The sequence below is a fragment of the Anabrus simplex genome, chromosome 5 (assembly GCF_040414725.1).
Source record: "Anabrus simplex isolate iqAnaSimp1 chromosome 5, ASM4041472v1, whole genome shotgun sequence".
NCBI classification, from domain to species: Eukaryota; Metazoa; Arthropoda; class Insecta; order Orthoptera; family Tettigoniidae; genus Anabrus; species Anabrus simplex.
Window position 1 is genome coordinate 56,917,418 of NC_090269.1, and position 25,904 is coordinate 56,943,321.

The following is a 25,904-nucleotide window of genomic DNA, read 5'->3' on the forward strand; positions in this document are numbered from 1 at the left end:
AGATGGAGATAAATGCTCTATGTGCATCACCAGACGAGGTGATGCATGCATTGAATTCCTTCGACGTAGTCCGAGGGCGGGGTTTCTTCCTACGAGAGGAGCGCGCGCAGGTTTTCCAGGAGGAAAACCCCCTGGCGCAGAATCAGACCTTCCGGGTGGAGGGCGAGGCCCCATTTGTAGGAGAAGTGGAAGAACGCCTGGTAAGGGCGCTTTTCTTCCCCACCATCGATTCTTGTTTAGACGGGCTGGGAGGTGATTTCCCAGCCTTGGTCGACAATGCCGCCTCCGCTGGCTTAGGCACGGCATCCGCTGACCTTGGGAGGGAAGGAGACATTGTCTTCTTTCCCTGCTGTGCCGGTGTAGGTTTCTTAGCCGGCATAGGCTTATTGGTGGTCGAAGGCCGGGATGGACCCGCCTTCGAGCTCGTTCTCTTTACGGCATTGCTCACAGGAGCAACTGCTGCCTTGGGCGCAGCGATCTTCTGGAGAGGTGCTCCGGTTGAAAATGAGGAACCTGGGAGAGACTGTGATATCATGCTGAAGTCCAGCGTCTTGACGAGTGCATTCAGAGAATTAAACTTAAGGCACGCTTCCTGGTAGGAAAGACCATCCAGAGTCTTGATCACCTGGATCTTCTTCTCACTCAGATAAGTCGGACAGGTCCGATCTCGAGGAGAATGAAGACCACAGCAGTTAGTGCACTTGTACGGAGTTGTGCACTCCTCCGTGCCGTGAGCTACTCTTCCTCATGTACGACACACAGACCGATTCGAATAATGAGATACCATGTGTCCGAATCTCTGGCATTGATAGCATCGCATAGGAGGCGGGATGAACGGCCTCACATCGCAACGATAGGTTGTTACCTTGACTATCGCTGGCATTGATAACATCGCATAGGAGGCGGGATGTACGGCCTCACATCGCAACGATAGGTTGTTACCTTGACTTTCTCTGGCAACACTGACAATTTGAAGGAGACTATGAACGCACCCGTGGCAACGTCTTCACCGTTGACTTTGCTTGTGATACGCCGGGTTGGGTCAAGCCACGGTGCTTCATGTCTTCCATCAATTCATCGTCAGTGTTCAGAATGAGATCATGGTGGAAAATAACTCCACAAACCAGATTCAAGGATTTGTGCTCTTCCACTTTGGCGGGGATGTCGCCAACGTGCTCGCACTTAAGCAACCAATCTGCTTGGAGCACAGTGCTCATCTTTAGAAGCAAACCACCATTGTGCATTTTCTTAAGGTTCTCAAGTTCGCCGTATACACTTTCAATGTGTCGACTGAAAAGAATGAATTTAACCAGCTTGAAGTCGTGCCCATTGGTTCTGGTAGCAACCAGGAATCTAGGGAAGCTGGAACCCAGACTAATACGCTGCTCTTGTTCCCAAGGTGACTGATGATGCCTTCTATGAAGGGCGAAACATGTCTCACATTCTTAAGACAACAATGATCGATTCCTAATTGCATAAAATATAATCGTTATTAACGGATCAGATATTCATAAATCAATGTTTAAATTACAAAGAGTTACATTCATCTTTGTGTTGTAATGTACTGAATAGGTGGTTAAATAATAATTAGCATCCTGCAAGTATAGTATCTTCAATACGGAACCATAATGATATTTATCACTTGGATGGATTGCCTTTTCTACGTTTCTTTCCTTGGCTGGCCCTAATATCCACCTCAATATTTTTATCTCCTGGATTTCGAGCTTGTCTGCGAGTCCCTTCCTGTTGAATATTAGATATTCTAAAGAAGATAAAGCCTCAAGCCAGATGGCTTTCTGGTAGTGGTTCATTTTAGTGTTACGGGAGAGACACTGGTAGGCGTTCTTGGTCAGTTGGTATGCCAGTTCTAGCTTATTAACCCAAGTTGATAACGCTACTCCTTTGGAGAGATTGGGTTCCAGCCACTGTCCCAGGAACTTAAACCTGTTGGTTTTCTTGATCGTTCCTTGCTCCAGATGCAGTGTACAAGGAGATTCACTGATGTTAGTGATGTATTGTGTTTTTCAAGTGAAATGTATAGAAATGGTCTAGATTTCATTTCTAACAAACTAATGTGAATGGGTAGATAGTTTCCAGTTTTCAAATAAGACAAGTCCTCTCCTGTATATCTATAACTCTATTTTGATAAAATTCTTAAATATTTATTCAACAGCAGCATTTACAAAGGTCTCCCCACTAGTCGGGAGATTTACAGTTCATATTCACACTTAAAGTATTCCACACCCAAATATATATTTTTTTTAGATAGACTTGGCCAGGAAATTCACAAAATCTACCATAATGCAATAAATAAAATTAAACAGCAATACCCAGTAAGCCATTTTTTGCAGTTATTTTGTTCTTACCAGTCCTTCAATCCTCCTATGTAATGGCCATGTCCTCAGATTAGATTAATAAGAAATATTTAGAATTGATTTTCTTTGACCAAAGGTAGCCAAAAGATTAAGAATATAAGCAAAATGTACAAATACGAGATTAATACTTACATCCAATGGTGGTGGTATATTTCCAGTCTTCTCCTTATCTGAAACAGATATATCTCATTTAGATACATGTACTAAAATTTGTTTTTAATGCATAATTAATCACACAGATTTTACACCATTTTCAGTGAGCAAACTATTTTGTAGAGACTTAGTCATGAATATGGTTACTATCTGAAACTGGTTCCTGGTAGAGGAACACTAAGTTCAACACTTACTGCCAACATTTCAGTTGGATTCTCTTTCTGGTAGTTTAATGTCACACTAACTTATATGGGTTTCCAGCAAACATGGGATGGCATGGGAAAGTAGCAGCCATGACCTCAATTAAGGTGATTTACCAATATTTGCCTGATGTGATAATGGGAAACTATGGTAAATCACAACCAGGACTGTAGGAGGTGGGATTTAAACTCAGCATCCCCCAAGAGCAAGATCACAGTTATAGAACCTGTACGGCATGGCCAACTTGCTCACTTTAAATATACACTTTTATAGAATAAATTCCACCTGTATGCTATCTGAATTGAGACCATTCACAAAATGCTAGTGCTTTATACTACGAGTATGGGTGGTGAGTTTTTACAATTGCATTATTATACAAAATGCTTTACAGGCTTGTATTTTCATTTGTCAAAACCTGCAAAACACATTTTCATGCATTCTAAAAATGGAATAAAGTGCAAAATTTACTCAAAATGCACAATTTATACTGTATGTCTAACCCTAGTCCAGTTTTTCCACAAGGCTGGGCTAAAATGCGCTACAAATGTGAAACAGATTTTTAAATACAAGTTTATCTTTATGTTTTTGTATTCTCCATGGCTAAATGGTTAGCACGCTTGCCTTTGGTCACAGGGGTCCCGGGTTCGATTCCCGGCAGGCTCGGAATTTTAACCATCATTGGTTAATTTCCCCGGCACGGGGGTTGGGTGTATGTGTTGTCTTCATCATCCTTTCATCCTCATCACGATGCACAGGTTGCCTACGGGCGTCAAATCAAAAGACCAGCACCTGGTGAGCCAAACCCGTCCTGGGAATTCCGGCACAAAAAGCCATACGCCATTCTATTTCATTTTTCTATTCTTCTTTTTTCTGGAAAATAAGGAATTTGTGTACCCTTGGACTGCCTGCAAATGTTAAGCTGAGATGCCCAGTCTGCCTAAGTACCTCTAATGTATTTGGGGGTCCAACCAAGATTATACATGCTGAAAGATATTTTAGTAAATAATTTCACATTTATGTTATGGAACACAAATGACAGAATGAAGTGTTTGGGTATATTGCATTATTTCCTTCAACAGCACAGCCTATACAATGAACATGGCAAGTTATTGTATAGGACTATTTTCTTTTTTCATATTCTGATTTTGCTCCAATATAAGCCTGCCTGGTGACCATGATCGTTAAGGCATCAATGGTCTGACAGTGGTTAGCTAGTTCGAGTCCTGTTGGTTGAAAGAATTTCACCATCAGAATGTTTCAGAAGTTGTTTCATTAGTAAAAACCACCTTTGCCTGTAGGGTAGGAGAGGTGATGGTATACAATTTCTAATCACTAGAATGCGTACCAAAAGACTGGATTGAATTCCAAACCTCTCTGCAATGTTCATATGGAGTGAGGGCTTATGACGCTGTTGATGGTGATTCGCCTGTTGGATGACATAAAACTTCGAGCAAACTACATGCCGACACCAGGTTCCACCCTCTCCCTAACTCATTACCATCATCACACATCCAGACCCACAGGTTGCTCATGGGCATCAAATAAAGACCTGAAACAGGCGAGCCGAACATGTCCTCTGGCACAGCTAGCACTAAAAGCCATACAATAAGTAAAAAATAATAATGCATCAATATTTTTAAAAAACAATGCGAGAGTTGGAAATAGAACTGAAGGATATGAAAGGGTGATTGGTAAATGTGGGGAAGATATTGAAGCTAAGAGGAATGGGAAGCATTTGCTGGACTTCTTTGCTAGTATGGGTCTAGCTGTTACGAATACATTCTTCAAGCATAAGGCTATTCACCACTACACATGGGAGGCTAGGAATACCAGATCCATAATAGACTATATCTTAACCGACTTCGAATTCAGGAAATCTGTTAGGAATGTACAAGTTTTCCGGGGATTTTTCAATGATACAGACCACTATCTGATCTGTAGTGAACTAAGTATCTCCAGGCCTAGGGTAGAGAAAGTGAAATCTGTCTGCAAACGAATAAAGGTAGAAAATCTCCAGGAGGAGGAAATTCGACAGAAGTACTGTACATGGATGTGATTAGTGAGAATTTTCGAACTGCAGACAGTAAGCAGGTTCAGGATATAGAAAGAGAATGGGTGGCATACAGGAATGCTGTAGTAGAAACAGCAAGGGAATGCCTAGGGACAACTGTGTGTAAAGATGGGAAAAGGCGAACGTCTTGGTGGAATGATGAAGTGAGAGCAGCCTGTAAACGTAAAAAGAAGGCTTATCAGAAATGGCTCCAAACAAGGGCCGAGGCAGACAGAGATCCGTACGTAAATGAAAGAAACAGAGCGAAACAAATAGTTGTTGAATCCAAAAAGAAGTCGTGGGAAGATTTTGGTAATAACCTAAGGCTAGGTCAAGCAGCAGGGAAACCTTTTGGGACAGTAATAAAGAATCTTAGGAAGGGAAGGAAAAAGGAAGTGAACAATGTTTTGAGTAATTCAGGTGAACTCATAATAGATCCCAGGGAATCACTGGATAGGTAGAGGGAATATTTTGAACATCTTCACAATGTAAAAGGAAATCATCCTGGTGGTGTTGCGAACAGCCAAGCTCATGGGGAGGAGGAAAATGATGTTGATGAAATTACGCTTGAGGAAATGGAAAGGATGGTGAATAAACAGAAATAGATTAAATTAGACCAGAAATGGTGTAGTATAGTGGGAAGGCAGGGATGAAATGGCATCATAGAATACTAAGATTAGCACAGAGTGTTTGTAAGGTACCTTCAGATTGGACAAAAGCAGTAATTGCACCTATCTATAAGCAAGGGAACAGGAAGGATTGCAACAACTATCGACATACCTGCCAACTTTGCAAAATCAAAAATCAGGAGATTTAGATATGAAAATCAGGAAAAATCAGGAGATACAATTGGTCAAACTGCTTATTCTACATGTCTTGCACAATACAGGATATATATAACACTTATTGTCTCAAAATCCGACTGTTGCTATAAGAGGCTACAAGGCTAAAATGAACATCTCTATTCCCTCGCAGAAAGTATGCGAGCGAGATGATCGCTCTCTGATAAATCTTCCGAATATAGTATGTACTCATGCTCCACACATGCGAAACAGTCATACACTTAGCTGCCATTACGTAACAAATGCACAGATTAATATATTACATAATGCGCCCACGAGATTATGCAAAGCGCAATGCTATTTTTATCAAGTAATAAATTAAAATTCGCCATAAATGTCTCCAAATGGCTCCTAAAATCACTAGAAAAGTCACTCGTCACTATCTTTGAAATTCTGCCACTAAATTACTAAAAAGGACTCCAAATTTAGCGACTAGTCTCTACAATCGACTAGACTGACGTGAACGAATATGAACTTAGCACACGAGAGCACACAATCGGTATACGCGTCGCGATATACAGATTTCAAAAAACACATTTCTTGTATTTATAAACGTCAATGAAGCGGCCAATAAGCGAAGGACTTCTGGCCACTGGCGTACAAAGGTGAAATGGCGGGATTTGAAAACAATTTTTTTTTAAATTCGCCAAAAAATAAGCTAATATCAGGAGAAATAATAGAATAACCGGGAGGCGAGTAAAACTGTCAAAAATCAGGAGTCTCCCGCCTACATTGGAAAAGTTGGCATGTATGTATTGAGGTATCTCATTGATTAGTGTACCAGGCAAGGTAGTCACTGGCATCTTGGAAGGGAGGGTGCGATCAGTCTTTGAGAAGAAGTTGGATGAAAATAAGTGTGGTTTCAGACCACAGAGAGGCTGTCAGGATCAGATTTTCAGTATGCGCCAGGTAACTGAAAAATGCTACGAGAGGAATAGGCAGTTGTGTTTATGTTTCGTAGATCTAGAAAAAGCATATGACAGGGTACCGAGGAAAAAGATGTTCGCCATACTGGGGGACTATGTAAATAAAGGTAGATTATTAAAATCAATCAAAGGCATTTATGTTGGCAATTGAGCTTTGGTGAGAATTGAAGGTAGAATGAGTTCTTGGTTCAGGGTACTTACAGGAGTTAGACAAGGCTGTAATCTTTCATCTTTGCTGTTCGTAGTTTACATGGATCATCTGCTGAAAGATATAAAATGACAAGGAGGGATTCAGTTAGGTGGAAATGTAGTAAGCAGTCTGGCCTATGCTGACGACTTGGTCTTAATGGGAGATTGTGCTGAAAGCCTGCAGTCTAATATCTTGGAACTTGAAAATAGGTGCAATGAGTATGGTATGAAAATTAGCCTGTCAAAGACTAAATTGATGTCAGCAGGTAAGAAATTCAACAGAACTGAATGTCAGATTGGTGATACAAAGCTAGAACAGGTCGATAGTTTCAAGTATTTAGGTTGTGTGTTCTCCCAGGATGGTAATATAGTAAATGAGATTGAATCAAGGTGTAGTGAAGCTAATGCAGTGAGCTCGCAGTTGCGATCAACAGTGTTCAGTAAGAAGGTAGTCAGCTCCCAGACTAAACTATCTTTACATCGGTCTGTTTTCAGACCAACTTTGCTTTACGGGAGCGAAAGCTGGGTGGACTCAGGATATCTTATTCATAAGTCAGAAGTAACAGACATGAATGTAGTGAGAATGATTGTTGCTACAAACAGGTGGGAACAATGGCAGGAGGGTACTCAGAATGAGGAGATAAAGGCTAATTTAGGAATGAGCTCAATGGATGAAGCTGTATGCATAAACCGGCTTCGGTGGTGGGGTCATGTGAGGCGGATGGAGGAAGATAGGTTACCTAGGTGAATAATGGGCTCCCTTGTGGAGGGTAAGAGAAGTAGAGGGAGACCAAGACAACAATGGTTAGACTCAGTTTCTAACGATTTAAAGATAAGAGGTATAGAACTAAATGAGGCCACAGCACTAGATGCTTATAGAGGATTGTGGCAACGTTTAGTAAATTCACAGAGGCTTGCAGACTGAACGCTGAAAGGTAACAGTCTTTAATGATAATGTATGTATGTATGTATGTATGTATGGTACCAGGAACTGTTCCAGCCTGCTACATTATTTTAAAATTGCCGGAATATATGGAAAAGGGACAGCAGAAATATATGTTCGTGTGCCCGACATCTTGTGCGAGTGCAATACGAAGTTCCTCGTGGCGAGCTGGATACGTCACGAGCAAGGAACCTGCAGATGACGTCACTGCCAGATGTTGCATGCCTTTCTCTGGAAGGGAAATGTCTAACATTTTAGCCGATAAAGTTATGGAAATGAGACATGCATCATCGTGTAGCTCATGCTCTGAACGTAAACATAAATGTCAATAATAATCCATCACGGCATTCAAGAGATATAGGCGAGAAAGGAATCACGCTTCCCCCAGTGACATGGCAAGCAGCCTTGGTTCGTACGGAATATAAGTAGCAGACCAAACCGTAGCAATTCAGTTCGCATTCTATACAGCTGGCTCGCATGTCATGCTGCACGCGACGAGTCGAACTTGGTATTCATACCGCTGGACATCGTAATACTTAGATAATTTCGACGGCAAGTTGGCATTTAGTTTCTGTGAATACCAGTGAGTAACTTATAAATTGTGGGACTTGCAATTCATAAGACATTCAAACTTAGGAAATTAACGTGTGTATAACATCAATGTCATAAGACTTGTAATATTTCACCAATATTTGAACTTGATAAATATCTTAATTTTCGTGTGAATAACCATAACAAACTTGAAGTTAGCACGGCTACTTTACATTGTAATGGTCTTGGACTGTTTCAACTTTGAATATCATGAGTGTAGGTTGCAACACGCTGACTATTTTGAGTATTATTAAAGCCTAGAAAACTTTAATTTGTGCCGAAAAACTGTTCACGTATCGTCATAACAGACTGTACCATTTGAAACAACCCGTGTGGATAGACTGTACAATGAAGAGAATGAAAAGATCCATGGCTCTCTCTCGTAATATCTCTTAATGTCCTCCTCACTATTACAGTTCTACAAGTATTCATGTATGAGTCATACTTCACAATATCACTGAATCACCCGTGGATCAACTGAGGCAATCCACTGCCTTGTGGATGGGGTTTTGACCCAAAGGCTATGGGAGTAAACCAGAAAGAAAATCAAGCAAGGACAGAGGCTTTAAGGGAGCAGCTTTCTCACTGTCCTAGCTCCATCACAGGGTTAATTACCCATGTGGAGTGAATTTCAAAACAGTTAAGAGAAATATTAGATTCGAAGCTGGACGGATCACAAGCCAACGAATTGGCAAGAAACAGAATGTGAGAATCGGAACCTGGAATATTACCTCTCTGACAGGCAAGGAAGTGGAAGTGGTGGAGAAGATGAAGTACAAACTCAAAATTCTCGGGATCAGCGAAGTGAAGAAAAAGGGAACAGGGGAGATGGAACTGGACCAGGGATATGTTCTGAGATATTCAGAAGTAGGTAAGAGAAGTAGAGCTAAAGAAGGAGTTGGAATTATCACAAGTGAGCAATTAGGTAATAAAGTGGTGGATTGGAAGGCAGTGAGCCCAAGGATAATGAGATTAGATCTGGATCTGGAAAATAACCGAAAAGTTGCTCTCAAACAAATATATGCTCCTACTGAAGATAGTGATTAGATAGAAAAGAAGATATTTTACTCTACCCTCCAGAGGACATTGGACAAAGCTAGAAATACCATAGAATCAGTGATAATAATGGGGGACTGGAATGCTAGAGTTGGAGGCTTGGGAAGGTATGGGGCAGAGAGAAGTCCGAACAGCAATGGGAAGAGAATACTTGAGTTCTGCATAGATAATGAAATGCGAATAGGGAATTCTTTCTTCCCTCATAAACAGATCCACCAAATTACCTTGGAGGCAATAAGCAGAAATGTACGTAGTACAATAGACTACTATGTGTACACAAAGGATACCCACTATGATGTAATGGATGTGGGGGTATTCCGCAGTCCGGAACTCAACAATGAACATCGTTTATTGGTAATGGAAACCCGGTTCAGATGTATACGAGAATCAACAAAAATGAATTATGTCAAAGTGAAAGTATCCGCCTTAGAGAATACCTCCAAGCGATGGGAATATGAGAATAAGTTAAGCAAAAAACTCATACACAAGGAGCAAAATCATGTATGTGGAACATGGAAGACAAATGGAAGGTGATGAAAGAGACGATTAACCAGGTAGCTACAGAGGTGTGCAGAATCAGCAGAGTCAAAGTAAATAGGATACACACAAGGTAGTAGAGCGAAACAGTAAAGGAAGAGGTTGCAGCCAAGAAGAAAACATGGAAAAGAAATATGAAATCCAAGAGTGAAGAAGACAAAGGAATATACAACTAAGAAATGCAGCAGGGAGAGACTTCAAGAAAGCTAAAAAGGAATCCTGGAAACAGTTCGGAAGGGAAACAGAAGAAAATTATAAGGAGAATCAAAGAAAGTTCTGGCATGTGGTGAAAAGCCTGAAGGAAAAGAGGGGAAAGAAAATCAGAAACATTAAGGATAAAAATAACAGACCAAAAACCAACATAAATGACATCCTGGAAGTGTGGAGTGAATATTGCTCAGAAACCTTTAGGGAAAGCAATAAAATGGTGGGCATGACACCAATGGTAGAGGATAACAGTGGAGAGAGGGAAAAGGAAGAAGGTATTAGTTTGAAGGAAGTGCATGAGGCAATTAAGGCAATCAAAACAGGTAAAGGAGCAGGCTGAAATAATATTCACCCGGAGTTTGTGAAATTCGGAAGAAGAGAACTAGAGAAATGGATCTGGGATCTCTTCAAATTAGTTTGGGACTCTGAGAAAATACCAGAAGATTGGGAGCGGAACATCATAGTTCCCATTCACAAGAAGGGAAGCTCAACTGACTGTCATAATTACAGAGCAATATGCTTAGCATCAGTTCTCCAGAAGTTATATTCAACTATAATAGAGAAGAGACTTAGAGAGCAAGTGGAGAAAGAACTGGAAGAAGAACAGACAGGATTTAGACACCATCGGCAAACACAAGATTGGATCTTCTGTTCGAGAAATGCAGCAGAAAAGATTTTAAATCGGGAAGGAGAACTATTAGCAGCATTTATCGATTTGAAGTCGGCATTTAGCAGAGTACCAAGAGAAGAGCTATGGATGGCTTTACAGATTAAAAGTATATACAGGAGGGTTAGAGGTATAGTGAGAATAAATGGTCAAACCTCAAAGGAATTTACTATGGAAAGAGGTGTCAACCAAGGTGACGGGCTTAGTCCTCTACTCTTTATAATATTCATGGATCAAGTTATTAAACAATGCAAGAGGAAAACAAGTAAATGCAAAGTTGGAAATTTCACGATGAGACCAGTGTGGATACAGGCACTAGTATACGCAGATGATATTGCACTTTTGGCAACAGATAAATTACAGAGGGCAGTGATAGAATGGGGGTACGCACTCCAAGACAGGGGAATGGAAGTTAATGTTAGTAAAAGTGAAGTTATGCATCTTACTAGGAAAGAAGGGAAGAACAAAAAAGACCTTAACATGGAGTGGCAGAATGAGATTTTAGAACAGGTTCAGCAGTTTGAATATTTAGACAGCATCATAACAGCAGATGGGAAAGTGGATTCTGAAATAAATCACAGAATCCATAAAGCTAACAATCTATATTATAATATTAATAATACCATCATAGAAAAGAGATAAGTTACCAGGAAAACAAAAATGAGAATATACAAATCAGTATATCTTCCAGTGCTGACGTACGGATCTGAAAGCTGGACACTGCAGAGTAATCTAGAGAGCAGACTCACTGCCACAGAAATGAAGTATTTGCGTAAAACAGTTCGAAGGACAAGGAGAGATATGGTTAGAAATACTAGGACAAGTGAAGAGTGTCTTAACCAAGAACCACTGATCAGTTTAATTGAAAGGAACTTGGCTGGTGGCGGCACCTGGTGAGGATGGAAGAGGAAAGGAAGCCTAAACAAATATTCCAAGCAAGACCAGAGGGAAAAAGAGGGACAGGACAACCGAGGCTGGAGTGGGACACCTATGTCTTTGACCTGGCATGAAAGAGGGGAAAGACTCCAGCAGAACTGAGAAGACTGGCACTCGACCAGACTTCATATGGGAAGTGGCTGAAGGACCCGACACCTGCGAGGGCATAAAGGGAAAAGAGAAAGAAAAAGTGCTCGATTATATTTTTGTTCCCCACATTCTGAGGCACATGTGCAGGCATGCGTCTCCCTGTCAGCAGCTTGTCATGACGCACAGTGAGCCAGAATCTTGAAAATGTGGCCAGAAAAAAAAAAAAAGATATAGATGGGAATTTTGGACTATCAGGTTGGCTGCAGTAATGTTGGAACTACTGAAAGCCAGTTGTGCGGACGATCAGCTGTTCATTTCATCCGTTATATTTCAGGTCAAACACGGCAATTCATCGTTAGCAGCGCGTGCAGCCGGCCAGGCTACAAAATAGTCTTGTCGTTAAAGATAAATATTTGTGTTCTATGTAAGTGAAGCAAATATTTTCAATATGGAAGGTGTTCCAGGCAGTACGTACTAATTAAAAAACATTTATATCATTATTAAATCATGAATTACACATTTTTTAATTAATTTAATCCTGGAAAATGCACAAGAAAATTGTAAAATGTGCTTAAAACATACAGGTAAGTTATGAATTCTATAACTTCCGCTTTCTTTTGCACTGTGTCCGTAACTACGTATTATTACCATTGTAAATTAACCTTCAAATCCACCTACTAGTACCAACTCCGTTTCTTTTTTTTTTTTTCTAGTGGTTTTACATCGCACCGACACAGATAGGTCTTATGGCGACGATGGGATAGGAAAGGCCTAGGAGTTGGAAGTAAGCGGCCGTGGCCTTAATTAAGGTACAGCCCCAGCATTTGCCTGGTGTGAAAATGGAAAACCATGGAAAATCATCTTCAGGGCTGCCGACTGTGGGATTCGAACCCACTACCTCCTGGATGCAAGCTCACAGCCACGCGCCACTAACCACACGGCCAACTCCGGTTTTGGGCCACATTTTAAGCAACACTTGCAAAATGTCGTTATTGAGACTCTTGAAAAATGACCCCAAAAAAAATTAATTATGCCTAAGAAGTATTAAATCATAAATAAGTGAATAATGAACTGGTAATTAAAATTTAAAATTTCATATATAAATAAATTTTGTAACTTAAATATTAAGTAAATACTAAACTAGCAGTTTGTCGCTGGCTCCACCCGCAATGTACAAAGTATGGTGGTGTTCGTTACTATCCTCATGGATGTATTTGCAAAGTTTCGAGTTAATAAAATAAAGCACATTATCTGCTGTGGTAATGGAAGGTAATAGAATGTAATATTATGTCAACAAAACACTTGAAAATTCATCACACAAAGAAATTGAATTAAACGTTCCTTGGAACAACACTACGCGCCGAACTGTTAAAAAGTCCATCAAAGATCTTCGTCATGGAGACAAATGTACTCATAACTTTTCTCAGAATCTACCAATTTAAGTAGTTATTACCTCAAAAGAAAGCGCTTGATCTACTGAGTGTCTTTAGACCAAAACAGACCGCGTACCTCAATTAGAACGAAAAATATGATTGCTTCAATGAGGAAAAAAATGTTGAAGAAATGAGACGTCAAATTGAATGTGCACTCATAACTTTCCTCAGAATCAACCAATTGGAATAATTAAGAGCTGAAATGAAAGAGCTTGATCTACTGAGTGTTCTTAGGCCAAAACGAACTCCGTACCTCAAAAATAGAGCCAAAGCTATAATTGCTTCAAGGAGACAAAAAATTGAAAAAATCAAATAATTTGAGGAAAGCAGAAGTTAAGTGATTTATAGTATCTGATGACAAATCTGTGCATGAATACCTTTCAGTTAAGAAAAGAATGAAGGAAATCGACCGGATAGAATGACTGGACTGACTGACTTTAGTTTTCATCATTTTTTTAATATATAGGTAAAGAAATAAATTATCAACAAATAAGAAGTATAACATAGAATTTTTTTAAAAAAAATCATGTTCATCTGATCCACCAGGTTTCATGAACAGATTTTCAAGAAAAGAGATATTTCTAATAATGAAGGAATATTTGTCAAACGATTTGCAAGTTTTCATAGAACATTTGGAAAAGTCGTTGACAGCAAAGAGTGGACATGCAATCACAATTCCCGATGATATGAGTCCTACCATTTTGATTTTGTTGACAGAGTTAAGAAGCAAATATGAGGACGCAGATCAACGACAACATTATTAACCATTGTATTTTCAAGAAGAACGAAAGCTGGTTAAATACAATAGTATATTTTCCAATTGATGCGAAACCTGCAACTGTGAATAAATCAACACGTCGACTTGACGGAAATTTTGAAACATTATCGTATACATTCAAAAGAAGAAGAACTGAGGAGATTTGTGCAAAGTTCAGTCCTGCTGAAGTATCTTTCACTGCACAAATGAGTCTTTGATCATCGGAGCACTCAGACGCTGTAAAGATTGTGAAAGACGTTTCACTGTCAAGTCCATCCAAGGCGATAAAATACAAGGAAGACGGAGTAGAAGAAGAAAAAGAAGATGATGAAGATGAAAAGAAGAAAAACAACAACAACTTCTAATTACAGTTACAATTTAATCAATGAATAACTGTAACTGACATATAAAATTATTTTTGTAATATTTTATACCATCTTCTATCCTCTATTTGGTCCTTTCTTCGAACTTTCCATTTTTTGAACTCAAATTTTTACAACCACCCCTAAATATTGACTTTTAAATAAATAAAAAGACTCATCAATTTGTCTGCCATCTTGGATCCACCTTTTTGCTTTTTATTTTTGAATTCATAATCTTCATCAGCAACCTCAAAAATTCCCAAAAAATTACCTTATGAATAAAATTACATCAATATTTGCCAGCCATCTTGGATCTACTATTGTTTTTTTTTTCTTTTTCCACTTTTTGATACCATATTCTTAATCAGCAATTTCGATAACCTTTGAATACCAACTTCGGTACAAATTAAACAATTCTTTATATTTTGACAGCTTTTTGGGATTCTGGCCCACTGTGTGATGTCCTTATACTCTGTGGCCCTTTGGAGTTTCCTACTGTTTTGTATTATTGCTGATCATGATTTGATTTCTTCCTTCCAGGATAAAAGTAAGCCAAGTAACAGGTTAAATTTTCAAAAAATACTGACAGATGTACAAAACCTGTAATACATTGCCTGAATGACCTCCATAGCAACTCTCTTTACAGTCTATAGAGTTAGTTACTGGCTCTTGGACTTAACCTTTCATACAACTGCCACTGATATTTCTTTTCTTTTTTATTATATTGGGAAAAGGCATATGTTGGACCTTCATAGTACAAGTTACGGATTTCATTTTCAACCATTAGCAGAAGAAAACTATTACTAAAAAATGAAAATACAATTTTCCTATATATGTTGATGTAGGCCTATTCCTTTCAAACCCTCTACAATTAACACACACTCTTTTTCTATTTTTTAACTTCAAACTTATGTCCTGAAATGCAGCTACTTTTGATTTATACTCCTATCCCTGGCATGAAAAATACATAATGTGTGTTTTCAGCAGAAGCACAACTCTCATGTTTCTTGCACATAAGTTAAAATAAAATATGATGATGTATTGCAAATATGCTACTATATTTTATTTTGCTTTTATTGCTGAAAAGTAATAATTTTTTTTTTTTAATTTTTTATTTCTTTGTCTTTAATAGTGGTGAAGTTAGGACTCACGGTCCTCTCTTACACTTAACGTCATTGTACAGAAAAACCGTAGAGAATATTAAATATTTGAAAAGAAACTAATTTGTATCATAAATTCAAAATAAATACATCATCATAATTATACCAATATGAGCATATCATTTGTCAAACTACTAAATGAAATTCAATGATAAATAAGTTTAAATTAAATTAAATTAAAGAAAAATTAACTAAATTATACACACATCCATACACCACCATTCACTCATCAAGATTCACACCATGGGCTTATGCATCTAAGAGATAACCTTCTGTAGGAAGACTTGAAAGACTTTAGTGAGTTTCTACTTCGGATGTTATTTGGAACAGAGTTCCGTAATCTACTTCCTGTCGCAATAAACGAGCGATTATAGGCAGCTGACCTGCTAAAGGGAATGGCAAGTGTAGTAACAGAGCGTGTACTATGCGGGTGAAAAGAGGAAAGGTATGTTAAGTTTGATGACAGGTACAGGGGAGTTCTCTCAATTAGTGATCTGTACACCAACAGGGCTACATGAAGATTTCAGAGTTCTTCAAATTTTCAGGAGGGAAAGTTGCTTGTAATAAGGTGTGACATGAGTGTCGTAGCGTAACGAAAATATAAATCTGATGCAGGAATTCATGGTGCTTTGTATTTTCTAATTTGTTCTTTCGTTGCATCTATGAATACAGCATCACAATAGTAGAACAAAGGGAGAACTAATGTTTTTATAAGCCTGACTTTCATATTTAGCGGTAAAATGTTATGTTGGTATTTCAGAGGATGGAGTGAGGCATATACCGTTACAGGTACGTGTGACGTGTTCATTCCAATTTAGGTTTTCACTTGTAACAACACCTAGATTATTTACCGAGCTTCCACACAGAATTTTGGTACCAGATAGAGTGAGTGAAGGGATGTCTAAAGACTTTGTCATGTTTATTAGTTTCAATTGTCCAACTATAATAGCTTTTGTCTTGGAGGGATTTATTAATATAGAGTTTTTACAAGCATATAATGATATATTTTGTAAGCCAGCATTCATTCTATCAGTTGCTAGACGAATATCTCCCAAATTTGTGTGATAATATATTTGGAGGTCATCCGCATATATATGATAATTACAATATTTCAGTCGAGGTGCTATGTCGTTTATGTATAAAATAAAAAGCAATGGCCCAAGTACAGAGCCTTGGGGTACTCCTGCGTGTTTCATTGCCCATTGAGAAGTCTTATTCTTTATAACGACTGGTCTGCGGTTTGTGAGGTAAGAGCTAAAGAGTTGTAAAGCAGTCTGATTTAGATGAAGGGATTTTAATTTGGCTAGCAATATGCCGAATATGTCGAATGCACTGCTAAAATCAAGAAGAGTAAGTAATGTGATCTTCTGTTCACTCATTGCGTATCTAATGTCATATGTAACCTTCAATAGGGCAGTAGTCGTGCCGTGTCCCATTTTTAAGCCTGACTGTAATGGGTCAAACAAAGAATATTTATTAAGATACCTCCTTAGTTGCCGATGGATTATCCATTCAAAGGGTTTGGAGAGAGATGAAAGTATACACACATGTCGATAATCTGATAGGGAAATAGCTGGAGACATTTTTGGTACCGGAATTATGATTGCATCTTTCCATATCCTTGGATATGTTCCAGAACTGGAGCAGAAATGATATATGTGAGTAATTACTGGGCAAATAATATCTAGAATGCGTTTAATGATGATGGGGAGATCATCAACTCCAGTGGCATTTGGCTTGACCAAAAGCAGTTCACGCTTCACCTCAGTTTCATTAACAGTAATGAATTTGAACATTGGTCTATTTGATGGCGGTTTAGTCAGTAATGTGTTAATTGTATGAGTTATAATCTGTGGTTGGTGCTTAACATCAGAGAAGTAACGTCAGAGAAGTGTTTATTTAAGTCATCAAGTGATATCTGGGTTACAATGGTCAGGTACAAGTTTCCCTATTCCCATGGAGCAAAGCTCTCGCCACGTGCTTCGTGCATTCATATTATTATTGGCTAGCTGTAGGTAGTGAGAGAATTTCTTATTTCGGATCAATACTTTAATTCTGTTGCGCAGAGACCAATACTGTTCAAGAACATCAGGAGAGTTGGTTTGTCTATATAGCCAATGTAATGAATCTCGATGCGACATCATGCGTTTGACGTCATCAGTTAGCCATGGTAAGGGAGGTCTAGATACTTTAACTCTACATTTCGGAGCATGCTTAATGAGGAGAAAAAGTAAGAGGGAATAGAACTTTTGTAGTTTCATATCAACATCATCTATGTTAATTATGTCCTCCCAAGGAGAATTGCAAGTATCCAGTCTAAAGTCATTCATATTTATATGTTTAAATCTCTATAAGTGATATTTAGTTTTATATATTGGTACTTTAAGAGAATACGACAGGTATATCAAGTTATGCTTAGAAATGCATGGAACAGGAATCTGACCATGAAGCAAAATTTTATGAAAGTTATTCGTAACCATTAAATCAAGAAGGGTATGAGATGAGGAGGTGGTTAGTCGGTTGTTACACTGTCATGTTACACGACTGGAATATGTTTAGCAATTGCTTCATTTCACTTGTCTGCTGTTAGTATTGAAGTCTCCGATATTAATACGTGTTCATAATTCAGTAATAGTCGATATAGAATGTCTTCAAAGTCAGTCATATGCCCTACTCAGGGGGGCCTGTAGACAACACCAATTAATACCTTTACTTGCCTCCACAAACATGAACTTAGGTTTCGGCTCAGCAGAGTGGCCAGAAGTGTAAACTATTTTACAACGGGTATCGTCTCTACAGCATAAAGCTACTCCTCCTCCTCCTCTCCTGTCATCTCTGTCATGCCTGTATAGATGATATCCGTTTATATCTACCATGCTACTAAGCATGGGTTTCCTGAACCATGCTTCACTCACTCCAGCAAGATGCAGGTTGCTGTCTTGAAGTAGGGCTTTAAGCTCTTCAATATGGGCTGGGACAGACTGTGCATTTGTGTGAATGCAGTTCAAAGAACTGTTGACAAAATAAAAAATAGCAAATACTGAAATTTTTTGAAAACGACAAAATTAGGCAAACATTTTCACCACAAACAGGTGCCTTTCTAATACATAATGATATAAATAAACCATTTTCAGTTTTATAAGCTCAAATTTTTCAATAGTATTATTCTTGGTTGTAATTGGTTCATGTTTGTGGGTTACTGTAGTCACGTCCTAGTTCGTGAACCATGGGCAACGGCTGAGTGGCCTAGTAAGTGGTCCTGAGAGTCGGGATACCAGTTGCTACGGAATGGGAGTGGGCATCTCTGACATATTCTGCGTCATGGCCCTCCTTGTGCTCAGGCGGCTAGGACTATACAATTCACCGGTGGTCCATAACCCGTTAGAGGAGAGATCCTTACTTGGACTATGTGCAAGTAGGGCAGCATCCTGCTTCATGAATTTACCGAGCTCAGAACACTTTAAGCAAGCCTCGGACCTATGGGAGTATTGGAGTCCCATTCAAATTTGACAGGCGAGGGACTCCTTGGAAACAACTTGGCGAACGAAATGGAATTCGATGGGGAGCTATCAATATTAATGGGGCTTATGGAAGAAAGAAGGTAGAACTGGCTAAGTCAGCAAAGAGGATGCATCTGGATGTGCTAGGAGTAAGTGATATTCGGGTAAGGGGAGATAATGAGGAAGAGATAGGAGATTATAAAGTGTACTTGACGGGTGTTAGAAAGGGAAGGGCAGAGTCTGGGGTAGGGCTCTTTATCAGGAATACCATTGCATGCAACATAGTTTCTGTTAGGCACGTAAATGAGCAAATGATGTGGGTACATTTGTCACTGGGAGGAATTAGGACAAGAATGGCGTCCGTGTATTCACCATGTGAGGGTTCAGATAAGAATGAAGTTGACAAGTTTCATGAAGCATTAAGTGACATCGTGGTCAGGGTCAACAGCAAGGATAGAATAGTGCTAATGGGCGATTTCAATGCAAGAGTTGGGAATAGAACTCAAGGATACGAAAGGGTGATTAGTAAATGTGGGGAAGATATGGAAGCTAATGGGAATGGGAAGCATTTGCTGGACTTCTGTGCGAGTACGGGTTTAGCTGTTACGAATACATTCTTCAAGCATAAGGCTATTCACCGCTACACATGGGAGGCTAGGGGTACCAGATCCATAATAGACTATATCTTAACCGACTTCGAATTCAGGAAATCTGTTAGGAATGTACGAGTTTTCCGGGGATTTTTCAATGATACAGACCACTATCTGATCTGTAGTGAACTAAGTATCTCTAGGCCTAAGGTAGAGAAAGTGAAATCTGTCTGCAAACGAATAAGGGTAGAAAATCTCCAGGATGAGGAAATTAGACAGAAGTACACGGATATGATTAGTGAGAAGTTTCGAACAGTAGACAGTAAGCAGGTTCAGGATATAGAAAGTGAATGAGTGACATACAGGGATGCTGTAGTAGAAACAGCAAGAGAATGTCTAGGAACAACTGTGTGTAAAGATGGTAAAAGGCAAACATCTTGGTGGAATTATGAAGTGAGAGCAGCTTGTAAAAGTAAAAAGAAGGCTTATCACAAATGGCTCCAAACAAGGGCCGAGGCAGACAGGGAGTTGTATGTAGATGAAAGAAACGGAGCGAAACAAATAGTTGTTGAATCCAAAAAGAAGTCATGGGAAGATTTTGGTAACAACCTGGAAAGGCTAGGTCAAGCAGCAGGGAAACCTTTCTGGACAGTAATAAAGAATCTTAGGAAGGGAGGGAAAAATGAAATGAACAGTGTTTTGAGTAATTCAGGTGAACTCATAACAGATCCCAGGGAATCACTGGAGAGGTGGAGGGAATATTTTGAACATCTTCTCAATGTAAAAGGAAATCATCCTGGTGGTGTTGCAAACAGCCAAGCTCATGGGGAGGAGGAAAATGATGTTGGTGAAATTATGCTTGAGGAAGTGGAAAGGATGGTAAATAAACTCCATTGTCATACGGCAGCAGGAGTAGATGAAATTAGACCTGAAATGGTGAAGTATAGTGGGAAGGCAGGGATGAAATGGCTTCATAGAGTAGTAAAATTAGCATGGAGTGTTCGTAAGGTACCTTCAGATTGGGCAAAAGCAGTAATCCCACCTATCTATAAGCAAGGGAACACGAAGGATTGCAACAACTATCGGGGTATCTCACTGATTAGTATACCAGGCAAAGTATTCACTGGCATCCTGGAAGGGAGGGTGCGATCAGTCGTCGAGAGTAAGCTGGATGAAAACCAGTGTGGTTTCAGACCACAGAGAGGCTGTCTGGATCAGATTTTTAGTATGCGCCAGGTAATTGAAAAATGCTACGAGCGGAATAGGCAGTTGTGTTTATGTTTCGTAGATCTAGATAAAGCATATGACTGGGTACCGAGGGAAAAGATGTTCGCCATAGTGGGGGACTATGGAATTAAAGGCAGATTATTAAAAGCAATCAAAGGCATTAATGTTGACAATTGGGCTTCGGTGAGAATTGATGGTAGAACGAGTTCTTGCTTCAGGGTACTTACAGGGGTTAGACAAGGCTGTAATATTTCACCTTTGCTGTTTGTAGTTTACATGGATCATCTGCTGAAAGGTATAAAATGGCAGGGAGGGATTCAGTTAGGTGGAAATGTAGTAAGCAGTCTGGCCTATGCTGACGACTTGGTCTTAATGGCAGATTGTGCCGAAAGCCTACAGTCTAATATCGTGGAACTTGAAAATAGGTGCAATGAGTATGGTATGAAAATTAGCCTGTCGAAGACTAAATTGATGTCAGTAGGTAAGAAATTCAACAGAATTGAATGTCAGATTGGTGGTACAAAGCTAGAACAGGTCGATAATTTCAAGTATTTAGGTTGTGCGTTCTCCCAGGATGGTAATATAGTAAGTGAGATTGAATCAAGGTGTCGTAAAGCTAATGCAGTGAGCTCGCAGCTGTGATCAACAGTATTCTGTAAGAAGGAAGTCAGCTCCCAGACGAAACTATCTTTACATCGGTCTGTTTTCAGACCAACTTTGCTTTACGGGAGCGAAAGCTGAGTGGACTCAGGATATCTTATACATAAGTTAGAAGTAAGAGACATGAAAGTAGCAAGAATGATTGCTGGTACAAACAGGTGGGAACAATGGCAGGAGGGTGCTCGGAATGAGGAGATAAAGGCTAATTTAGGAATGAACTCGATGGATGAAGCTGTACGCATAAACCGGCTTCGGTGGTGGGGTCATGTGAGGCGAATGGAGGAGGATAGGTTACCTAGGAGAATAATGGACTATGCTATGGAGGGTAAGAGAAGTAGAGGGAGACCAAGACGACGATGGCTAGACTCGGTTTCTAACGATTTAAAGATAAGAGGTATAGAACTAAATGAGGCCACAACACTAGTTGCAAATCGAGGATTGTGGCGACGTTTAGTAAATTCACAGAGGCTTGCAGACTGAATGTTGAAAGGCATAACAGTCTATAATGATTATGTATGTATGTATGTATGTATGTATGTAATGTAAATAAGGTCGTAAGTTCCAAGAGCAGAGCAGATTTTAAATTTTAGCATATAGTGACTAATTCAATAGGTTTTATTAATTTATGACTTGAAATTTTCTATTTTAAAGTTTGTAATGGATGACATAGTAAGTAGGTAAAAGTTGAAACACAAAGAAATATTTTAACAATTTCAAGATTTATATATAATTGAAGGGTCGGGGGAAAAATCCAGGTAAGTCACTTTTTCATCGAAATTGAGATATTGTTACAGTCCGCTTCAGAGTGATCATGTGCATCTTTTGAGAGGTCCGAAATGAAAAAAAAAGCAGGCGAGTCAGGAGAAATTAGCATTCAAAGTTTCGCTGTTAGGGGAAAGAACTAGGGAAGTCAAGCACAAAAGTTGCTTTTTCTCAAGTTGTACAAATATTGACTCTCCTGCTTTTTTCCCCTGACCCTTCTTGTTCTGTTGATAACTTTGTACAAATGTATCAAGTCCAAAGATTTAGTTTTGATGTTTTGGCACCGCTGAAGAAGAGAGTAGTTAGCTCTCGAAACATGTACGGTAATTAAATATAATAAAATATGTAAAATACTGACAAGGCGGGAAAGTGTTCTATAGAAATTGGAGCAGGTCTTTCGATGCGACTCCCATGGCAACCTGTGCATCTGGGTGAGAGATGGTGTAGAGAGGGAATGAAACCCAGTGTTACCACATAGCCTATACCTGTCGAATAGCACCAAAATCTGATCAACAATAGCAGTATACTGACTATTGTCAATTAACATGTAGTCTGTCTCTTCTGTAGCAACTCACCTCTGCTGGACAGCATATTCCTACAGGAATGATAAAAGATATACTTTTTGCACATTGTACAAAAATTAACCCACCAAAGACAGGTATAATAACTAGTATCAAGTGTTATATTAGTAGTGCGGAAGCTATCATAAAGAAACATTTACACTATATGACAGTGACTGCTCATTTCATCACGCACACTGACCACTGAAAACAAACAGCCTATCAATGCTAACTAAAGAAGTAATGTATAAGGCATATTGCATGTATGTCCAACCCTTGTCTCGTTTTTCTACAAGGTCTGGTATAAGTGAGAAGAATCTACAATTTACAACTGGATGCCCTCCCTGATGTAAGGCTCATCAGAGGAGTTAAAATGAATGACATGATATATGATAGTAAAAAAGGAGGGTTACGGTACACATTCATGCCATCTCCATTTCACTTGTAGGCGCTGTGATATGCTATTAGATATGTTCATTAGAGTACAAGGAAGGAGTAGAGGTACGAAAATACTAGGTTTTTGTACTATTACCTGCCATATAGAACACTAAAAAGGATACTATATAGTCTCTTTTTTGGACATGGTAGAATTAGCCATTTAGGTTAAAAAATTTCTGAGACCCAAATTGGAGATAACGCGAATATGTACCAGACCCAAAAGGAGAGGGTGAAACCTTGTGCCGGCACATAGGCTACTCCTGTTTATTAGCACCAAGTGGTCTACTCATGGCTCAATGTATCTATCCGATGGACAAATCACCATCAACAGTGTCATATGCCTCACTCCACATGAACACTGCGAAGAGGTTTGGAACTGAATTCAGACTTTTGGCAAGTAATCTAGCGATTATAAATTATATATCACCACCTCTCCTACCCTGCTGGCCAACATTCTGTTGGTGACTTTTCTTTTTCCAACCAACGGGACTTGCACTGGCTAACCAGTGTCAGACCATACAGACTAAACACCTTAACGATCATGGCCACCAGGCGGGCTGATGGCCTGCTTGCAATTAATAAGGGGATGATAATGTGAGCTACACACAGTCATAAAGTCTGCAAGTAGTTATGATATAGCCTATCCACAAACTTCCTAGACAAAAACTGCTAAAAAACTTCATATAGAAGTATGAAACAGTATTCAAGAGAACCGACACAAAAACAGAATACAGTCTACAAATAATTACCAGAACAACCTGGCGTATAAGATGGTTGGAATAGTATGAAATACACAAAAAACCCACAGAAACAATGCAATTTTTTAGTAATATCTACGCCCAAATTCTACAAAACAGTTTTTATCCATAATGTTGGCAATGAACACAGAAATTCGAGCTTTTCATGTCAAAAGTCTGGTGCTGATTTTGCCAACATCCCATGTGATATTTTTTCACCAAAGTATGCTAGAGTAAAGTCTGAAACACTGACGATTTTGTAACATAACTTACTGTGAGCCATAATCAATGTCGTTTGATAAGTTTCCTAAGAAATAAGAAAAAATGTATACTATCGATGGCTTTCTTTTAAAACCTCGTATGTCCAAATGTTCTTCCTATCCATTACATTCCTTAAGACTGGTCACGCCTCCCGGTCATATATTTGTATGCAGTCCATCAGGTCATATATTTGTATGCAGTCCATCAGAATAATTTTCACTGTGTTCATTTTCCTTTGCTAATGCCTAAAGGAAAATGGACCTTACCGTACCGTATTGTGGGGATGTTGATTGCATGGCAAATTTACACACTCCTACAGTATAATGTATTTAAGGTTCATTTTCCTTTACAAATTGGCAGAGGAAAATGACCATAACGAAAATTATTCTTTTGGACTGCATATAAATATGGGACTGGGAGGCGTCACCTTTCTTAAGGAATATAATGGATAGGAAGAGTATTCGGAGTTACGAGGTTTTTAAAGAAAGCCATCGATATATCTAGTTCATACATAACCTATCTAGGATATGTCACTTTAACTTCCGATTGATTTTTTTTTTTTTTGTTTTTAAAACAGTTTATAATTCCATTTAAATAACCACAGCTTTATCATAAAAATAAAACTACAGGTAGAGATGGTAATACTTGTTTCAAAATAAGTATAAACATTTTGAACGTCACTAAACTACCAAAAACGGACCGATATATTGGACAGAACTAAGATGAAATATCCCTTTAAACGACAAGACGAATCTTGTTTCCTAGAAAAGAAACACAAGGTCAGCAGGAGGAAACGTAATCAAATGAAGCATACATAATTTAGGAAATGCTGCAGTATCAACACCAACTAAATAATACATAATTTTATTGAAGACTTAAAATTCTTAAGTTGATGTGCATTCAAATGTCATTTTATGTCACGCCTTCAGACATGTTCCCTAACTTAAGAAGTTGGGCGAATGATATATTGAGTTATAAAAATATTACCATCCTCATCCTTTCCATCTTCTGTCTCTCCTTTGTGATCTTCACTGTTCTTAATATTAAATGAAGTTTCTGCCACTTCAATACCGTCAATGCTTTCCCCGGAAGCCATTTTGTTCCCTACCCTTCAAGTCACTTTAACCAACTCCTGATTGTTCGTACAGTTGTTTTCGCTAGAGGGCATATCCTCAATTGTCACACCGTCCCCATGTTATTGAAGACCCATGTTCGAAAGTATTAATTGAGGATTAACACCTCCATCACACGAATTATCCTACGCACTGTACACATCCAACCATTGAGAATCCATCCTCTTTCGCACAGAGTGGGCGTACTTCATTGAGCATAGCCCGACGGGCTGATGCCTGGCACGGGAACGCGAAGCAGGGCTGCAAGGCAGCATATAGAAGAAAATGTCAATGCTTCTTTTGTCGAATTCGACAGCGCTCGAACTAATTTACGGGATAATTATTGAAGATCTTTAAATGACCTCGGTATCATTCAGAAATTAATTAAATTTCTCAGGTGATCGTATACTTCGAGACTAAAGAAGAGAGCTACATGTACGATGCAAGTGTCTGAAACTCATCACCATAAATTAATTAGCTAGAAATCAATTTAATTTCCGGAATCAACTTTCCAGTGATTCAGTCCATGAATGATTCACGCGGGATCACATTGAATTAACGAGGCGGGAAATACAGATCATA

General features: G+C 39.0%; 1 protein-coding gene across 5 annotated transcripts in view; it reads right to left on the minus strand.

Annotated features, from left to right (window-relative positions):
* Nucleotides 1–25,715, minus strand: part of LOC136873739 (phosphatidylinositol 4-phosphate 5-kinase type-1 alpha) — a 561,879-nt gene extending 536,164 nt beyond the window's left edge. For all 5 annotated transcript variants that reach the window (XM_067146914.2, XM_067146913.2, XM_067146910.2 and 2 more), the window contains exons 1-2: nucleotides 25,198–25,715; nucleotides 2,508–2,545 (exon numbers count right to left, since the gene is read on the minus strand). In XM_067146914.2, the coding sequence (XP_067003015.2) occupies nucleotides 2,508–2,545; nucleotides 25,198–25,306 (147 nt within the window). In that variant the 5' untranslated portion in view covers nucleotides 25,307–25,715. The remainder of the gene's footprint in view (nucleotides 1–2,507; nucleotides 2,546–25,197) is intronic.
* Nucleotides 25,716–25,904: the final 189 nt, after the last annotated feature.